We start from the raw sequence: 20,725 nt of genomic DNA on the forward strand, positions 1-20,725 counted from the left end.
CGCAGCCTCCTGGCAGTTACCTCCCGACTGTTGTGCCGAGCGGTCGTTCCCGAATCTTCTGCAGTTATGGCGCGCTACTCAGACTCAACCACTATGGTGGTAGCCGAATCTGCACGTAAGTATCGCACTACGTCATAAACCATATTTTATTACACAGCGCCTAGTCAATTCTCATATGAATTTTTTATTCAGATATAGACTTGTAGCATATTATGTGTGCCAGTCGTCGATAAATTGCCTTCGCTGTATTACGTTTATCGTAATTATTTTAAGCGACTTTACATTCGAAATGAGTACTGTTTTAGAAATGTCCAGCCGACAACATTTATATCCGATAATAACCTCAAGTAATAATTTTAATTGTTTCTATTTTTTTTTTTAAAACACAATAGTCAACTCTGTAAATGTTTCAGCCAATGATGATCATGATTCCGAATCGAAAACATGCGGTAAAATTTTGGTGGTCCTTTCGTGGATATTGGTGATAGTCACCATGCCTTTCTCCCTGTTTATCTGCTTTAAGGTAATGTTTTTTAAATTTTTTCCTGTAATTATATTTAATTTACCTTTATCAATTCGTTTCTATATTAAGGGAAGTTGTTTATGCTTACGCTGTTGCTAAATGTTGCAATGTTATCCTAGATTTTTTATACTTTGGCACATATAGTACTTGGGTATAGGTTTCTCTTTACATAGTTTCATTTAAGCTGAGCTAAATATGCAATAAATATTATCTGTATGCTACATAAAATTTTAAATTTTATAGGGTGTTTATTTTTATGCTCCATTACATACTATGTACGGAGAGTAGTTATTTTGTAAATTAAAATTTTACTACTTTTAATATAATTCTGTATTAACATTTTAATGCTCAGCACAAAAGCGTATTTATCTAAGCATTTTATATCGTCATCAGATATAAAATTTAATTCTTTTTTTTGCGTTGTAATGTAGTATTATGATAATATACTAGTGGTCGCTTTGAGGTCGAAATTCCAACATAATTCATTTAATTTTTAAGTTTGAACTTTATAAATGTGTATTTGTCAGAATATACCTCTATAATGTATGTCTGTGTATGTTTTGTGTCGTTCAAGCAGAAGTGTGTGTAATATTTAGTTTAATTAATTTAATTTATTAATGATAGGCATTTTATATAAAAAAATAGGATTATGCACTTCTTCTTCTTGTTTTTTAAAGGGGGTACAAAGTTTTCGCTTTACGTATTGATATATGATAAATTTTTAGTAATGCATAAGTATGTTGTATGTGTAATTTACCCAATATATATATTTGCAACTAGTTTTTGTGGGATTTCATTTGTTCGCATATTTTCAACAAACGTGTCATTTTGTTTAATTTAGAGTTTAGAACTAATCATTCATCCATGTTAGAAAAAATAAAAGTATACCCATAACCATACATACCTTAGTGAACATATTAAACTTACAGCCTGTTGTTTTATTGACTTTGATAATTAATCATATGTGCTTTCATGTATATTTACTTGTAATAAAGGTTTATATAATTAATTTAACTAATGAAATTTTAAAATAATTATTCAATAAAAGTTATTTAAGAATACTTATAAGTTGAAGCAATTATAGCAGTAGGTGTTTATACAGGCTGTCCCAAAGTTATGGGACATGGTGGGAAAGTACCTTAAATATCGAAGATAGGCTTTTTTACTGGAAGAAGACTTTATGTTATTTTTAAAAGTTAGTAATTCTGCATTCAAAGATTTTCTAAAAATTTCTTGCCTCGTCTGGGAATCAAATCAACTTAAACATAAAAAAACACCCCTACTCTTATGATGCCAATCGAAAGAATGGCCAAAAACTAATATCTCTTCTTAAGTAACATAGTATTTTAAAAGAAAGTAGTCAATTAAGTGGGTATTTTTTTGTAAATTAATTAATTAAATGCTCAAAATGTGATCTCTCTTGTCTTACGCAAGTCGCCAATCTTTTAATGAGTCCGCTGCCTGTTGATTTTCTTATAATTTTTTGGTGAATACTTGATATGATATGGCACAATTCTGTTTGTAACTCGCCCACGTTCTCGTACCGCTTTATGTATAGCATATCTTCCACATATCCCCAAAAGAAGAAATCTAATGGTGTAAGGTCCGGGGATCTGGCCGGCCTTTTACGTTGTTCCTTTCTTTTTAAATACTATGTTACTTAAGAAGAGTTATTAGTTTTTAGCCATTCTTTCGATTGGCATCATTAAATTAGGGGTGTTTATTTTATATTTGAGTCGGTTCGATTCCCAGACGAGGCAAGTAATTATTAGAAAATCTTTGAATGCAGAATTACTAACTTTTAAAAATAACATAAAGTCTTCTTTCAGTAAAATAGCCTATCTTCGATATTTAAGGTACTTTCCCTTCATGTCCCATAACTTTGGGACATCCTTTATGTCATCATAAATAAGCTGAGTATTTTTAATGCTCTCATAAGTTTTCTTCAAGTAGAAAATTTTTGCCAAGCGTCAGCTGCCATGAAATCTAGGTAAGTGCTTTATATTACATAATGTAAAATATTACGATCGCGACGGTCCGGCTCATACCCTCTCCAAAATAAGATTTAAAATAGCCAAGTGAAAATGCTCTTCCCAAGACTATTAACATTTTACTTTCAGCGATCTTTAAATATTCAAATATTAATTTATTCTACATCATTCTAATCCTTCGTCAAAGCGAATAAAATAAAAACGTAAAGATATTAATGTTCTCAAAAATAAAAGAGTACGGCGTATTTATGATTCAAATGAAAAAGAATAAAAGCAGTAACATTATTCTCTCAGGAAATGATATTGGAAAAAATTTTACTGATGAGAAAAGCTTTTTGTATCTCGGAAAGAGTAACTTTTACAATGATTGTCAACGGTCGGAGCCAAACATATCGATTTAAACTAAACGGAAGGGAATTTGCCTGCGCTTAAAATGTTGCATCCTTTCGTATAGCTTCCGGTCACTAGTTTTATCTAAAACCACTTTAGTATTATGGCACAAATGTGTATGTATGTGTTCATGACGTAAAATGTTACATTTATTGAAATTGTCTTAGCGTCTATATATTTTATCAAAATGAGACGTGGTAAACTTTTAATTTAATAAGTGTTAAATTAGACTGAGCCACCACGCTCACTTACATAACGCTTGTTCGGGTAAAGTCGGCTCGACTATATTCCACGTAAGGCGCGAATAAACTTTAAAGGAGTTTTTTAAACTATTTTTTTTATGGAAAAGGAGGACAAACGAGGGTACCTATTGTTAAGTGGTCACCGCCGCCCACATTCTCTTGCAACACCAGAGGAATCACAGGAGCGTTGCCGGCCTTTAAGGAAGATGTACGCGCTATTATTCAATTTATATTATTCCATTTTAAAAGTACGATATAATGTCGATTTACACATTAGCTGACCTGGCGAACTTCGTACGACCTTAAAATCAATAATTTATTATTCGAATGAAATTGTTATACTCAGTTCGTTTTCATTCAATATAGGCTTGTGATATTTGACTTCTTTTGCTGTTCTGAGCCAGAACTAACAATTATAATTATTAACATATTATGTAAATTAGACCACGAGATTGAGAGTCATTTCGAGAATTAGCCTTGTGATTTTTTTTTCACAGTGTATGCTATTTAAATTGGAAATGAAATCGTTGAAACTCCAAAATCTAGCTACTTACACCAAAACTACGCCTGCAGTGGAAACATTTTCTCCTTGCGTTATTTTCTTAAAGCGTAAAATACTTTCACGTAAAACTGTACGTATGATCCCAGAATATGCACAAAGCAAGAATTGTTCAAAAACGTTTAAATACCACAGACTGGGAATGAACTGAACACCCTTAGGCTCTTTAATAATAGATGTTTGATGTACGATATTATATTGTATCCATATTTTTACTAAGAAAGAGCCCGCTGAGTTTTTTTATGCCATACTCTACCGAGAATTGACTCTGCAACATTTTGCTGAATAGACGGCCGTTTGACCGAAAAAAAACAGGCTTACGTTGCCAACCATCGAAATAAAAGCTCTTAAACTTTTAATTAATTTCAAATTTGTTAAACAGAACGTGTGCAATTAATTAGTATAAACCACCTCATGTTAAAACTCTATTCTTATTTAGCGCAGTACTCGCAATAATTTTCCTAAGTGACGTTTTCATGATTAAGCTTTTTTATATGCGTTCACTGGCTTTATATTTTAAATTCAAAAACAGCCTCGATTTCTATTAGCTAATTAAAATTTTATTCCAAATAAACTGTAAGTACATTTTTATATCACTTGAATACTAAAGCTAAATGATTTTTAAAAGGGCTGAGGATAAAAGGCTCATGAAAAGCCCTTAGTAGCGACCTATCGACATCAGTTTAAGAGTTTCTTGACTTATAATAATTAAGAATTTCGTAAGTATATATAGAACATATAAAATGTCATGATTTTAATATATTTAAAATAGCTTGCTAGCGATCTGGCTTTAGTTTGGAAGGAATAAAATTTTCTTATTTTTACCCGCTAACTAAGTAAAATTCCAAACAAAGTAGTTTCAGTAGTTTTGTTTTTAATCTGGGATGCTGCCCTTATAGTACCTATTTATAAAACCGATAATGAGTTTATCTTAACTGGAAGATGCTATTAATAAAAACAAATCATTAACAATGCTATACGTTTTTTTACCATAGCTCTTTTCATCCAGAAGGAGGACAAAAAGAAAAAATTGAACAATCAACTTATCTGTACTACTATACCAATCTGTAGCCTCTGTGTGTAGTAACATTTTACAAATGACTTACGGTACGCAGACGTGGTCGCTAACCATGGGCCTTATGAGAAAGCTCATGGTCGCTCAGAGGGCAATGGAGAGGGCTATGCTCGGAATTTCCCTGCGAGATCGAATGAGAAATGAGGAGATCCGTAGCCCGTGTGAGAACCAAAGTAACCGACACAGTCCAAACGATTGCGAAACTGAACTGGCAATGGGCAGGGCACATAGCTAGATGGACAGATGGCCGTTGGGGCAGTAAAGTCCTCGAAATGAGACCACGTACCGGAAGACGCAGTGTTGGTAGGCCCCCCACAAGTTAGACCGACGATCTGGTCAAGATCGCCTGGCAAATAATACGTTGGATGAAGGCAGCGCAGTACCGATCGTCGTGGAAATCTTTGGGGGAGGCCTTTGTCCAGTAGTGGACGTCTTCCGGCTGATGATGATGAATGAAAAATAAACGTTTTTTAACCAACTTACACCTTTTGTGTTACACCATGGAAAAGTTTTGTCTATATATCTATCTGTCTATCCTTTAATATTTAATATCCTTTAATTCAAATTGGTAAGTAGTTAGGTCATGTCATCGTTTATAGGATCCATACAATTACTATATACTGCCTACGATTTCGTTCGAATTAAATCGCAAATTTTAAAAGTTTCGGGATAAAATGAATTCTATGTCTACACAAGGAATGTGTGGAATTTCATGACTAGTATAGTTGAGGCGCGAAAGTAGAAAAAACAAATAAACTCATCTAATGTTAATTAATATTCTAAGTTTGATTTGCACTGATTTCATTTGTATACGTTATAGACAGGGCCGTATTTAAGGGAGGGCAACCGGGGCTAGAGACCCGGGGCCTCCAGAAAAGAGGGGCCCCCACAATAGACTTCGGTTAAAAAATTTCAAATTTCAGACTAGTAACTTTTCCTTTGACATTTTTTAGGAACTGAATTTTAAATCATCAAAGACATTTTGGCGAATAAATTTCGGAAGGTTCCGTGCGTTGACGCTAAAATTTAATTTCAGTTAATTCTTTTTTTCAATTAAAAGAATCTATGCTTGATTTCACAATAAAATTTGAATTGAAAAACTCGTGTACACATTATTTGGAAAATAATTTAGGGCCAAGCCGGGGCCTCTTGTCCTTTGTTGCCCCGAGGCCTCCAGAGTTCTGAAACCGGCATTGTGTAGACTGGTTCTTTTCTAGGCTCAACAACGAAAAAGATAGCTGTGCTCGTTTTTTATTGTAATCATAAACAATACATCTTGGCAATTAGAAAATTAAAATTTGGTGTATAGTAAGAAAATGTTTAATTTACATTATTTTCATTGGATTGTATTTGTAGCTATAGTTATTACTTTTTTATCATTCCATGTGTATGTAGGTGTGTTCGAATGTTGTCGTGGTAGGTTTTTTTTATGTCGTCTGCCATTTAATTTTTAATGTTTACAACTTTAGAATACAACATAACAAATAAACAGAAAACTGCGTTTTTAGCATTTTTTGAGAGATTGCATACTTGTCGCGTTTTTTGATCAGAAGTCTCAAAACCCCGTCCCATAATTAATGTCAGTCAGTTAATAAAATCTTATAATTCATCATTTGCGATAAAACTATATTCCCCAACCAACGTTGAAGAAACTTATTTTATATTAAATTAATTTTTAAATTTGTAAGAATATTAAAGTTTATATATTGGTCATACCAATATTAACCCTTAAGCACTGAATTAACAATACAAGTAATGTTATATATTATTATGTTTTAAGAATTTAAGCTTGTAAATGAAGCTTACTTACGGTAGTAAATATTGGGTATTACAAGAGAAGAATCAAAGCATATTAAAATGAATACTGACAGCTTTCTTTAGTAAGTATATGTGGAAAGAATTTGAGAGACAGATTAAAATATAGTAACATTGGAGAGCAATTTGGAGTAAAAGAAGAGGTAGTAGCAGTTATTGAGAAGAAAATGCTAGGAGGTTGTAAGAAGCCACCATATGACTATAGACTATAATTTGCAATATCTCGGAATAGGGCTGACAAAATAATAAATAGCCCAATTTTACCCTAAAAAGATACAAATTTGTGCGTTCACTGCGTAAAAATATCCCTTTCTCCCTGTGTGCCTTCTATTTAAGATTAGTCCTTTAAGTTTCACTTGGAAGAGAAGGCCAAACTGGCCTGTAATAAGTTTGGTGTATTCAGTTAGGCCACTACAAGCCACCGCCTGCAAAAATATAAGGTGCAAATTCGGCCTCACAAGGAGTAGGTACTGTTCCCACCTCTGGACGGTCGATCCGGCCTCTTCCATTTGACCGCATACAATGAAGAGCGGCTCGAATCATCGACGATCAAGTCATCTCCAATCGGCTTTGCGTAGAGATATGGGTTCTCTTTGCATTTTCTATCGCATTAATCACGAGGAGTGCTCTGAGGAGTTGTTCGGGATGATACCAGCAGCCGAATTTCAACACCAAACTTTCAGTCAAAATGCAAAATTCCACGCCCATCATGTTGACATCTGGCATTCCACAAATTTATTGCCTCTTGATGCATCTCCTGACCCTTGATGTGGCTGATGTTCATGTGCGGTTGCCTCTGCTATGACTCCACATCACTGAGTCTCTTCCCCGTTTGGCCCTCTTCTATTTAAACCTATAGAGAGGAAGAATGTAAATAGATTGACTGCAAAAATTTGTAAGGCAGATGTAAAGGACTTGTTGGTAAAGGTTTACCTAGGCGAACATCCCACGTTCAGAACGAGGATATATTGAAAAGGAGCTAGGTCAATTCAGGCGAATGGAGAAAATCAAACAAGTATGTCGGACCATGACAAATAAGGTCCGTTATATCTGGAGTCCGGTCCGTTGAGGATATGGTCCTGATTTATATAATATGTATATCAGCAATTATATGAATGGCTTTGATTTTCTACAAAACATGAGTCATTTCTAGGTTGTACAAGAATATGAACGTGCAGTTATATTCCGTTTGGGCAGATTGCTATCTGGAGGCGCTAAGGGTCCTGGTAAGTGAAAAAAACTTATAAAATATTGAATACAGCCAAAACCATAATAATATTTAATTTTGTTCAAGTTGCGTTTATACTGTTCTATATAAATATATATTATATTATTATTAAGTGTATTCCCAATTTTTTCTGTTCACAATTACTTTAAAATAAGTAAGGTCTTAAAAGGTTAAAAGGTTTAAAGGTTAGTTAAGGTCATCGTGTTAAGAACGAAATTTGACACTAAGACCTATTCTTGTATAGATTATTAGCATCATTTAATAACCTATAACCAAATATAATAATTATTAGTTGTACATTACTAATTTTCATCTCTATAATGATTTAATATAGATAGACTAGATTTAGGTAATATCCTGCTTATGTAAACAATATATGAATGTGACCGTTTGTTTCTTTTGAATAAATAAATAAATAAAATAAAGAACAATACATTGCAGTATTCATGTGAATATTTACTTACCTTATTTTCAGGAATATTCTTCATCCTTCCTTGCATTGACTCTTATGCGCGAGTAGATCTGCGTACGCGCACTTACGATGTGCCACCTCAAGAGGTAGGTATTTTCACTATTTTGTATGGAAGAGAAGGACTTATGAGCATACGGTATAATGTACGTATATTAAGTGATCACTTCCACTTACACTCTCTTGCATCATCAGAGAAATCACAGGAACGATGACGACCTTCTAGATGGGTATGTGAGTATGCGCTGTTTTTGAACCCATATCGTATCAAATCAAATCAAATCATATCAAATCAAATCAAATCAAATCAAATCAAATCATGTCAAAGAAATAACAATTATGAATGTAAAAAGTTTTCTTTTCTTTTTAAATAACCACCACTTCGGAAAAGGTTTAGCTTTAATTAGAAGAACTGGCAACTCATTGCCACTCTCTTAAATCAACATTTACAGCTTCATTGTTTTACAAATCATTTCAATTACAACATAATATGTAAAGTATCGTCGTGGAAACACTGCGAATCCCTGAAGTTCGAACTGGTTTGCGATGCAGGCTTCACAAATGGTTAAAAAATTATGATAACACCATGCATTACATGAAAAGTTCGCCTTTTAGAGCGAGAATGTGACCGCCTTACCCTGCTCTATTGTTGCCCCAGTTTCAGAAAATTTGACTTTGCTTACCAGATGACCACTCAAGATATATACTCACACTCAATACTCTCGAGTATTCTAATGCTAGACGAGGCATTAAGCAGAGTGTTGCCGAGGAGAGGCTTATCCGTTGAACTTAAGTCCTCCTCTGATATAACAAGCACGATAAATATTTAATCCATATTATAGGCGGCTTAATTCTCAAGCCATTTCGCCTGTCATGTTTTATTATTCGGGCTAAACCTAGACCTTGAAGTATTAAAATAGAAACAGTACCTCTAAATTTAAACTATAATTTATGATTAGTAAGTAAGAGATTAACCATTATTATTGGTAAGATATTGTTTTTGTGGTTTGATATGATGCGCAATAATGTTGAATTGTAATGTTTGGCAAGCCAGTTAAAATAAATGCATACCATAGTTGGTTTTTATCTGTCTGTCGCTTAAATAAAATAAAATATATTTTTGTAATCTCAGAGTTACAGCTTTTTACTTAATTAATGTAATTATAACATTACTGTGTTTCCGTCTGAAGGGCGCCGTAGCTAGTGAAATCACTGGGCAAATAAGACTTTACATCTAATGTCTTAACGGTGGCGGAACTTTTTTTTAATAAAATTAATTTTAAAAAAAGCAAACGGGAACTGAGTAAAATTTAACTTGCAAGATTTGATTACAGACAGACAACGGGATAGGTGAAACTAAATAAAAACGCTTGTCATAATATTAAAATTTAAAAAAAACTGATAAAAAAAATAAAGAAATTAAAAAAAATCAAGATTTACCCATGAACCTGGGACCTTCTGCACAACGAGCATATGTGATAACCGCTGTTCCACGGCAACTGTAAAAGTGTGCCGAAATATCTATATACATCTAGTAAGTAAGTGTTAGGTTATTTTCGTTACGGAATTTCTGGATTCAGTCCCCACGCTCAAGGCCCGCGATAGAAGCTATGCAATAGCTTAAAAAAATGTGTACACGAACTTTATTTGAGATGCCATCTGTGTATGTTGTATATTCCCGTTAGTTCTAGAAACCTAGCACAAGCAGATAGGTCATGTTACATATTTTACGTTTAGTAATTTCACTACTTGTGAATAAAATCTGATCAATAGTTAGATCGCCCCACAAACGAAATCTCATAGACATAAAATTTATCAAACCACGATTTTTTTTAAACAGATTAAATTAGATTATTTGAACCAAATTTTTATCTCTTTTTTATTTTCAAATATAAATAACATTTAAACAGGTTCTTACAAAGGACTCCGTGACGGTGTCAGTCGATGCTGTTGTGTACTATCGTGTACATAATGCTACAATCTCTATCGCCAACGTGGAAAATGCTCATCATTCTACACGACTCCTCGCACAGACAACTCTTCGCAACACGATGGGCACAAGGCCGTTGCATGAGATACTGAGCGAACGCGAGACAATTTCCGGAAATATGCAGATCTCTCTGGACGAAGCAACAGAGGCTTGGGGCATCAAAGTCGAACGCGTCGAAATGTAAGTATCTATAATGGTATATATAGTATATAAATGATACATTCTCGAGTAAATTGTATAAAAAATCGAATTGAATGATCGAGGTTTTCTATATTTTTCGGTGTTTGTGAGTTTTTACCAGAGGAATCGGTGATGATATTAGATATGAATTTATTAAAACATATCCTTTATTGCACTTCTGTTTGTTTTAATTTCATTTCAGTTGATACAAACCTGAGTTTAATATTTAATAGGAAAAAAAATCAAATTCACTTTATTCATGTAGGTCACGGAAATGACACTTATGAATCTCAAAAAAAAATATTTTTTCTTGCTGAATCTACCGCTACTTCGTAAAGGGTTGAGCTAATGAAAAGAAGTAGCAAGAAACTTATTGACACTCTTTAAATCAAGATTACATTTTCATTGTTTTACAAATAATTTCAATTACAATATAATTAGTAAAGTGATGCAACAAACATACTCAAACGTCAAATAGTCAATGCCTTACACGAGTAAGTCAAAAAAGTGTGTATTAATGTAAATTAACACAAAACAAAAGTTATTGAGTACACAGCAGCTGCATCATGCACACATAACGTAAATAAATAAAGGTATTCTGTGTGCATTTTATAAGGGATTATATATAAAATATATATATTTAAATATATATAATAACTTTTAAGAATCTTAAGCCGAGCCTCCGGCAACAGGATCATCCTGCCACCACAAGCAGCGCCCGTTCACGAGCATGTCGCATGAGCCAGCCATCGCCTCCCTCAACCACATTTTAGTGAAGGGGATGACCCGCCCCATGTCGCTGCCACAAGCAGTGACATCAAAGCGAACAATTGAAGTACAATTGAATTGAAGTAATTTTTCATGATGCTATAATGTGTTATTTTTGTTACATATCCTGTGTTCCAGAAGAAACTTCAATATAGATTCACAGAACAAACCCCTATCAATATACAAATATATTGTTTAAGTATATATTCGTATAATAATTGAAGTCCGTTAAATAATTTTATATAATAACTAAAATTCTATAACGCAATGACCGTACGAATTCATTGGCATTCTGTGGCATTCATAATGATGCTGGTTAATTTTAATTTAATATATTAAATTGTATATACTTTTTGAATTTAAGTCAATAACTATAACCATTATACTTAAAGAATAATTTTGTATGGCTTTCAAATAAACAATCATAGCAGTTTGTAATACAAAGGGGAAACTGCGCCAGAAAAAGTTTTATGACTCAGAATAGAGTGAGCCTACATTTATTAACACCAAAGTCCTTTACTTCTTAAAACGTATTATTTTGTCTCAATTTTTATTTATATAATCATATATTATTAAAGCGACAGATTGACCTACTTGGCTGTAGCAAGTATTCACATTCTGAAATCATAAGAAAGACCATTAACGCCGGCGGATTACATACATTTTTATAATCACGGATAATGCCAAAGATGTCGTGTTATAACAACAAAACGAAACGTTTACCGACGTTTGGCAGAAACAAACAGGTGAATAGAAACTTTAGATAAGAACTAAGTTTATATCAATAAGGTTTGCATTGAAACAATGAAGTTTGATAGTTAATGTTATTGAATTTGCTTATCTATTCCCGTCAACAATTGGACTCACTGAACCGAATTTCTGTGATATCAAGCTAGACTTCTCTAGAGTTGTTGCGAATGCAAATATTCTGACATCTGCGGATACGGATGCGGATGATTAGATGTTCACATCTTATCGTTTTAAAGATATTTAGATTTTAAGTCCATGATTAAATGATAATCGTTCCAATTTTTTTGTTTTTATTAAATGTTTTGTTTGTTAGTAACAAACAAAGCTAAAATAATTTAATAGTTTTAGATTAAAAAACATAAAAAAAGTAATATATCTAATAATACTTGTATTTAAAAAACCTAAAGAAAGATTTTTAGTAATTAAATTTAACAATTGGGGAATTATATATTTTGCATTCAGATTTCTCCATATCATTTTTGTCCACTTTAAAATATATCCAAATACTACTTTTTATTGGTGGTGGAAATTGTATCTTTTTCTCCTAATATAGGTAGGTACATATAGTTAACGAGCACGGTTAACAAACACTGTACGTAATTGATTCGCAATGCGAGTCACGCTGGTAACCAAAACAAAACAAACAAAACCTGCAGGATCTTGTCACAAATGTGTATTGGTCAACAAACGAAGAAAGCAAGACTAGCAAACATGCACGAGACACATGCCACTCTAGGCCCGCCCACTTTCTTTGCAGGTCTTTACTTCTTGCAGATCCGCAACCGTAATAGATCCGTATCAATTGATGCGGATGCGGATGCGGATACGGATACGGATGTCTGAGTTAATGTAAATGTTCCGCATATGCGGATGCGGATGCGAATATCCATAACACCTGTAATTTATTCTATGATATATTTAAATAAAAGTAAGAAATCAGCGAAAAATCAATGATTCAACAAAGAACTACTATAACATATTAAAAAATATGGGTTGCTTAGACAGCCAAGGCTTAAAATAAGCATTGATTTATGCATGTTCATCCTAAAGGATGGATCCAAGTAAAGATATTTATGTATGTGATGAAATTTTTCAGACATCTAAACATCAAACCACGAACTTAACCTGTTAATAATATTGCGAAGACTGAATATGGAGCCTTGCGCTGTTTAAACAGCAAAGTTTTGATAATCAATGTTTATGCTACAAATTGGTCGTGCTGTTTTTATTTGATAAAAATTTTATTGAAAGAATAATATCATGCGTAAATATTCCCTGAAGTAACATTAAAAATACTGGTGAAAACAAATATATAGATATCAGTGAATATCCTTACTATGTTTGCACACGTACAAATACGTTTATAACGAATAATAATATTTGTGTTGAACATTGGAGCCTTAGGTTTTATTTTTATTGTGTGATCTAAGAGGATAGTTGTCCTTGGACACAATCCTTATTTGTATCCTTTGCCCAATCCACGTTACAGCATCACCTCCAGATCTACTGCCTCCAGGTATATGAAGTAATAATGTGCCTGGATTTAGAGGTAGTTAAGAATTCTATTGAGTGTTCATGTCCTCCCTGGATCGTTGTTGTGTAATCATTTTCTTTTCGACACAATTTCCATCTCGGAGACTCAGTGAGTTCTATCGTATGTAGATGTTTGATTAGTCTGCAGTGGCTAGTAATAGTTCCGCTTAGTATTCCCGATATAGTAGTAGCCCAGTCATATCATTGATTTATTTATAAAACCCGCCAAATAGAGTGACCCTATTAGATTCAACCAGACGGTTCAGACTTATGAAATTTTTTTGACAGGATGATGGAGAATAATTTAAAAAGGTTTAATAAAAATATTATATCAATTTAAGTTACTTTTTCTATTTTTCCAACATTCGGGTGTCTCGTTACTTTTATATCTGTGTGACTATAGTATAAATATATACCCTCTGTCTATAACAACACACTACCACCAACTCTACGATTTTAAAAATAATTGTCTATATGTCTTTTTATAACCCACGTCGTGGGCTTGTGGCTTTCACGACCTTGATTAACATTTGTTTGTAGTTAGATAATATTTTAATTAGTTAATGAATAGGCTATTAAGATTACTTTATTCTACACATAACTTTGCCCCCTTAAATTCCTATACGCATATCGTATATCTTTAGCAAATCCTATGAATTTCGGGTTAAAATGTTTTGTGGTTAAGTCATGAAAGTATAAGAAACACATATGCGTTCTATTTTTGTTTATTTCATTAATTGTAACTTTACTGTACAGTATTTAATGAGAACTCACAATTCGGCATCTATTTTCAAATACATAACCGTTTTATAGGAGGCGACTGAGTTACACAAGCATTGGTTGCGGTTTCACGCACGCAAGTCATTATCGAATCCCATCTACAATATGCCCAATCAACAAACACCAAAATAATCGTGTAAATTGTCATACTAACGAACTAACAAAGAATGTTGCATTTTATCTCAAATTATGCCTTGTAAGTACAACTTGCTAGAACAAGTGTTCAAATATTATAAGATTCACATAACAAACACTCTAACTGACCTAGTCGCTAACGAGTTTACTCCAAGCAATATTGTGGTGGTTATAGAAAATTTATGTATATGAGGAAGGTCATACAATACTAACTAACACTAAAAATCAATAGTTGTCATTTGTATCTGTTTGTTTTATGGCTGGCTAGTATATGCCGGTCATCGACACGATGTGACTTATCGACAAAGTGAATAAAAATAGAAGTTCAAATCTGATATAGATATGAAATATTTTTAGTTGTACAAATGAGAATATTATACATCAATATATACATATCTATGAGTTAGCAGTACCAGTTTTTTAGTAGAAAATTTTCGTATAGAATAATAAACTTTTAGACAGACTACAATATCGTATTATGGATATGAAATACATATTGTGGGGTAAGGCCGACTTGTATATCTCAGGCTTAGGCTCGTAGAACAGACCATACTATAACCTGCGTCTGCGTTGTTAAAAAAATTACAATAAATTGAATTTTTTGTACTTTGATAGGTAAAATGCACATTAAAAGATTTCATTATCAGCGAAAGGTCATAAAGTAACTAGCTCCTTTTTTTTATGGTATCTCCAGGAGAACGGTCTGACGCCTATCAAAATTATTAAACGTTCATTAAATATTTAAGTAAGGACGTCCGCCTGCCTGTGCAACTGCAACGTGCTATGGCAGCTGAAGCAGAAGCGGCTAGAGAGGCTCGGGCCAAGGTAATTGCCGCCGAAGGTGAACAGAAGGCCTCACGAGCATTACGCGAGGCCTCTGAAGTTATTGGTGACAGCCCTGCCGCACTCCAACTCCGCTACTTGCAGGTACGCATACATGCAAGCAAATTTATATTTTAACTACCATTCAGTGCTCTCAGTCTTCCTTAATAGTGCTATTGGTATAACTCTGGTCGATTAATGTATTGTCTTCAATGACGTTCTATAACGTCATTGATTGTCTTGATTCTTGGAAGGCATTTTAATCTACAGCTCCTATTTAAGTTTTAAATTGGATAATAATTAAAAACCACAATTTATTATGATTTACAATACCAAAAGCTGATTGGTATCTACATGTTTCTGCGTCCAAGTAACTACTACTTACCGGCCAAACCCAACTTTAAGACAAACTAGTTACTTTTGACTATGAGATAATGTATTGAAATATCCCTAAAGACTGCAGCCACAAAACATTCAGTTGGATCAGCGCAAGGTTTTATAATGTGCAGCTGTGCTATGAACTGCTATTGCAAGAAAAAATCGTTCTCTGCAATTCCAAATGCCATCAGAGTAGCCCATGTAAAAATAAATGACATACATTCATTCAATTAATAACGCTTCCTAATTATATGCAGAACTAGTATAGACTAGGCCAAACCAGTTTATCCTAAAGTGTACTTATTCATTTTAGGATAAACCCGTTGAGCCTAGGCTGAACTGGGGCTATAGGAGAAACTAGTTTAACCTAGTCTGCACCGGTTAATCCTATACCCCACAGGATGAACTGGTTTGGCCTAGGATGAACTGGTTTGGCCTAGGATAAACTAGTTTGTCCTAAAATCGGATTTGGTCGGTAGCATATACACACTATTTGTATATTTTGTCGCCGTTACTAGTGATATTATTTGCCTACTGAAATGAAAACTTATGACTCGATATAACGAGTTCGATCAAGATGTTTTTAAGATTTTGTCGTTTCAATAATCCTTAGTGGCTCCGCACTATAGTGGAAGCCATTAGCTGAATGTCTTTGCTTCTTATCATAAATCTAATCCATATCCAAATCTGATCATTTAACTTTTTATAAAGAAATTTTCAAAACTGCAAAAGTACAATCTACAATCTTTATATTGGTACTGATCAATGGTTTAAGGTTAAAATAGCATCGAGCAATTGTTCGATGTGTCATCAGTAATTTATAAACAAATATTACTACAGTACTTAACAAGTTTTGAATATGTTTAGATTTATGGATCGGTCCTCCTCTTTTCAATAATTATCTTCTCAAATATATTTATTGTTAATATTATCATTGAACAATTCCAACACATTTATTTTGCAGACACTGAATACGATTTCGGCTGAGAAGAACTCGACGATTGTTTTTCCACTACCAATTGATCTTCTTACCTACTTCTTGAAAGAAAGAAAGGATCAGTCTTAAATTAAACAAAAAATGATTCATTCATTTATTGATCAGTCTTAATAATAGATTTGTATTATGATTTTTTAATTTAAATCATCTTATGTCAATTTGTTATTTAACCCCAGATGCTTACAAATTGTCCATTGAATCACTTGCTGAAAACTGATTTAACAGTGAAATGTCATCTATTTAAATATAAAATGACAAAGCCATTCCTGTTATAGAGTTTGCTTGAGGCATAGATTCAGTGGGTACATGATGTTCATAAAACGATATTACTTTCGTTTAACAAAAATTACATTAATAATATATGATTGATGAATATTATTTAGTATTCTTGTTATTTATATTAGTAGTAGTACTTATTTTGAAAGCTTTAAAATGTTTATTTAAAATGATACGATACTGGAAATCCCAAACACTTAAATTCAGTTTTATAGTTTTTATCTCAACGCTTTCTATTTTTATTTAAAGCAAGATTAAATAGGAAATTTATTATTAGTTTTCAAGATTGGCACTAAGCGTTCAACAAGTATATATTTTATCTTTAAACTTTCCCCTTTTGCCAGAAAGGCTTGCCAAGTTAATATTCTCTTTGGAATTTTTGTCAAATAAATAAGCTTTGATGCGAGGGGCGGCTGGTAGACTGTTTGGCTAAGCGGAACCGACCGCCAGTTTTGTTTATAGTTATGCAGTGAAATATGGAAGTAGTTGTTGCGAAACGGAAGTAGTGGAGAAAATATATATATGACGCCTAGCGCATTAATTCTACTGCGAGAAATTCTCTCTTTTTAAGTTGATAGTTAATTTTATATCATAATGTATTTGAATACTCAACAACGAAAGTCCGGAAAGTAGGAATGCTGGTGTTGGTAGAGCCGTTGGCAAAATGTTGGTAAATGCCAATGAGTACTTGCTACCTAGGTGAGTTTTTAATAAGCTTGGGTTAATACTCCAAGATATTATCTAGTAGTAGTACTGTGCTCCCACAAATCATTGACAAGGTGAAGAAAGAAATGCCGGTAGTCAGAAAAGTACTATCGTCTAATAATTCTCAATCTCAATACACCTGAGTTCTTTACCATCAGTTGAATGCCTTGCTCAACCAACGCATATTGAGGTGGATTTTGGTTTATTACTTCTAAGTGTTTTGCAGTATGCATCTATAGTGGGCTGTATTTAAATTGTTAAGCGTAACGTAGGTATTTAAACTTAATATTTTATAGATATGTATGATGCGGAGGCAAATAAAAATTTGTTCAACTCGGTGGCTCAAAAAATATCTATAGTAATGAAGGTAATTCGATACAACGGGTTCAATATATTATCGAATATCGATTCTGAAACCCTATCATAGAGGCGATAGAGCTGCAACAAGTACATAAATATATAATTTAGAGTACTAATATTTTTAGGTGGTGAATGAATTGCGAAGAAGCAACCACTATTTATAATTAAAATGGCCGCGAAGTACTTACTGATTAAACATATATACCGTAGCTTTGTGAATCTTCCCGATATAATATATTAAGATGAACTATTATAAATGTGTCAGGCATAACTTTTGTAGGAAACTGTGACATATATGCTGAATAAATATCAAGCTGTTAAAATGTAGACTATAATATAATCAAGAGGATGTTTTAGATTGGTACGATTTAGTAGATTTCGTTCATGTAGTTTATCCCCAGACTTTAACTTGACTACAACTTTAATATAATTAATGTCCGTATTTTACCAGTTTTTGGAGGGGACGGACGGCTAGATGGTTACCACCGTACCATGGTACCAAGTAGTAACGTTCTAGCATTATTGTGATGTCGCTTAGAATTTTAGATTTTCAAAATTTCCTGAGCGGCGCTGCATGATGGGCCGGCCGAATCACTGTCAAATGAACCTCCTGCTCTTCATAACATTTTTTCTCAAAGATAAAAATTACCCATAGTTACAAATGTATTATGAAATAGCATCTGTATGTGGCATTATATTTATATTTACTAGCGCCATTTTGCAGTAATAGTTCAATGTACTTTTTTCATTAGATAAGAGTGTTATCTCGCACTAGAGAAGCTACTTATCATAATATGCGCATATTGTATCAACTTTAAGCTTAAGTGTATTTAACATTACTCATTAATTAAAAAAGGGTTTTTTCTACAATAACTCGACGATGTTTAAAAATTAAAAAAAATATGGATATATCTTAGTGTAAGTTTGTTGCTATTAGGTTAAGACCATGGTTAGGATCTTGAGAGGTGAGCAAAACTTACGCAGTCGGAAACTGTAATTTTGCACAGCATGAAGAATACTTATTGTGCAGCGCTTGGCGACAATGAGATCTAATTTTCGACTGCTTTAAAACAATATCACACTAGATCCACGCCGGGGTCTATACAAAAGTAAATTATAACTATAAACGATTCCGATGTACGCTTTCAAATGTAGATATGTATAGAGTTAAGAAAGTAGATTTAATGCACATTGATGTATTCCAATTCTATTTACACCATTGCTAATATCTATTAATTAGATTTAAAACTCTCGTTCAAGTCACTTTGAATCCTCTTCTAGTCTAGTCTTTGAAGTTTTAAAAGCCAATTCAAACAAAAATATTTGGTAGAAATTAGTAGAATGTTGAACCAAAAATAGGTGTTATATATTATATAACAATAATACTTTTAAATGTTAGCTAAACAGTTAATCACACAATACAAAATAACGTTTTAGTAGATTTCTAGGTAAGCTATTGTAACACTTATCTTTGCGTAATATCGTAATTAATACATCTTTATATTACTCACTCTATTGTATATTTAATATATTACTCACATTATACTAACGTCAAAAACTCGCTGCCTATGGTGCCATAAATCACTAGTACACTATAGACAGACCTTGGCAGACAGTTATTAACCATAATCGTGGTGATTCACTTTACCACTTTGTCACAGGAGGTATGCTGCTAAAAATAAAAGCACATACCCTACTATATATTACCCGCGGGTAGCGAATTTTTGACATTAGTATAGTATTTCAATGGGCTTATAATAATAAGTTTAATTGTTGGTAGTAGAACTCTCGTTTTAGTCATTTAAAATATCCCCATAATAAAGTTAATGGTAAGAATGTATACACGAATATAACATATCAACTGGTTTTCTGTTTGTAAAGCAATAATTATAAAGTTAGTAGTACGTTCGTATGATTTGACACTGGTGTATCAGTCTAAATTTAGTGAATTAGATTTTAGTTTACATTAGCCTTTGTTCCAATAAGAATATAATATGTATTAATGGTCAACAATAGCACAGTAGACTGTGACAATAGTAAACAGAGATTTCGTTTTAAATTTCGATGTTCTCCAACACTGTGTCTATGTCAAAATAGTGTTTTGTTTATTATTGTTACTTACAACATATTTAAGTAGCGAATGTCACTATCTATCTCACAATAAATGTTATTAACTTAAATGTTGTTTTCCTTTTGCTTAAGTTTACTAGTTTTTTAATTGGATCTATTTAGGTAAACTTGTATTAGTTCGAAAATGTTGGCGGCAGTGATCACTTAATATCATGACCCGTACGCACTACTATTACTAACAATAGTAATCCTCTTCCATATAAAAAACATTTCACCTCGTGCACGGAGATCGAAAGTTATTGAGGAGCCAATACTGCAGTTTACAATCCATTTGGATTATAAAACTATACTATTACCCTGTAAACTTAAGGCGCAAATCTCACCTCTGTGCGGGAGCTCCCTGGTTCCACCTTTTTCCTTTTGGCCGCATACAACGAAGAGCGAAGAGCTGGAATCAATCGATCGATTGATACTTGACATTGTGTAGAGATATGAGTTCCCTCTGCATCTTCAACGCATGTATCACGAGGAGTATTCAGAATAGTTGATCGGGTTGATACCAGCAATCGAACTCTATCAATATTCTTTATTCATAGCTAGCAGGAAAACTTCTACCCAACTCAGCTATTATTGTACACAATAAGAGTAACAATAACACCAAACACCAAAGGAAACTATGTTTCGAATTA

The 20,725-nt window shown here is 33.2% G+C and overlaps 1 protein-coding gene across 1 annotated transcript; it reads left to right on the plus strand.

Moving 5' to 3' along the window:
- The first annotated feature begins 26 nt into the window (after nucleotides 1–26).
- LOC126978797 (band 7 protein AGAP004871) lies at nucleotides 27–20,146 on the plus strand. Its single transcript, XM_050827874.1, has 7 exons — nucleotides 27–115; nucleotides 414–523; nucleotides 7,749–7,821; nucleotides 8,299–8,381; nucleotides 10,203–10,462; nucleotides 15,175–15,355; nucleotides 16,593–20,146. The coding sequence occupies exons 1-7, from the start codon at nucleotides 67–69 to the stop codon at nucleotides 16,692–16,694; spliced, it is 858 nt and encodes a 285-aa protein (XP_050683831.1). The 5' UTR covers nucleotides 27–66; the 3' UTR covers nucleotides 16,695–20,146.
- Nucleotides 20,147–20,725: the final 579 nt, after the last annotated feature.

This window comes from Leptidea sinapis, chromosome Z, assembly GCF_905404315.1.
Source record: "Leptidea sinapis chromosome Z, ilLepSina1.1, whole genome shotgun sequence".
In the NCBI taxonomy this organism is placed as follows: Eukaryota; Metazoa; Arthropoda; class Insecta; order Lepidoptera; family Pieridae; genus Leptidea; species Leptidea sinapis.

What these genes read in the sequence shown, in the direction of transcription:
- LOC126978797 (XM_050827874.1), top strand. Translation starts at nt 67, where the DNA reads ATGGCGCGCTACTCAGACTCAACCACTATGGTGGTAGCCGAATCTGCA. An exon ending in TGGAGGCGCTAAGGGTCCTG is followed by an intron (nt 7,822 to 8,298) that starts GTAAGTGAAAAA and finishes CCTTATTTTCAG; the next exon opens with GAATATTCTTCATCCTTCCT. An exon ending in ACGATGTGCCACCTCAAGAG is followed by an intron (nt 8,382 to 10,202) that starts GTAGGTATTTTC and finishes ACATTTAAACAG; the next exon opens with GTTCTTACAAAGGACTCCGT.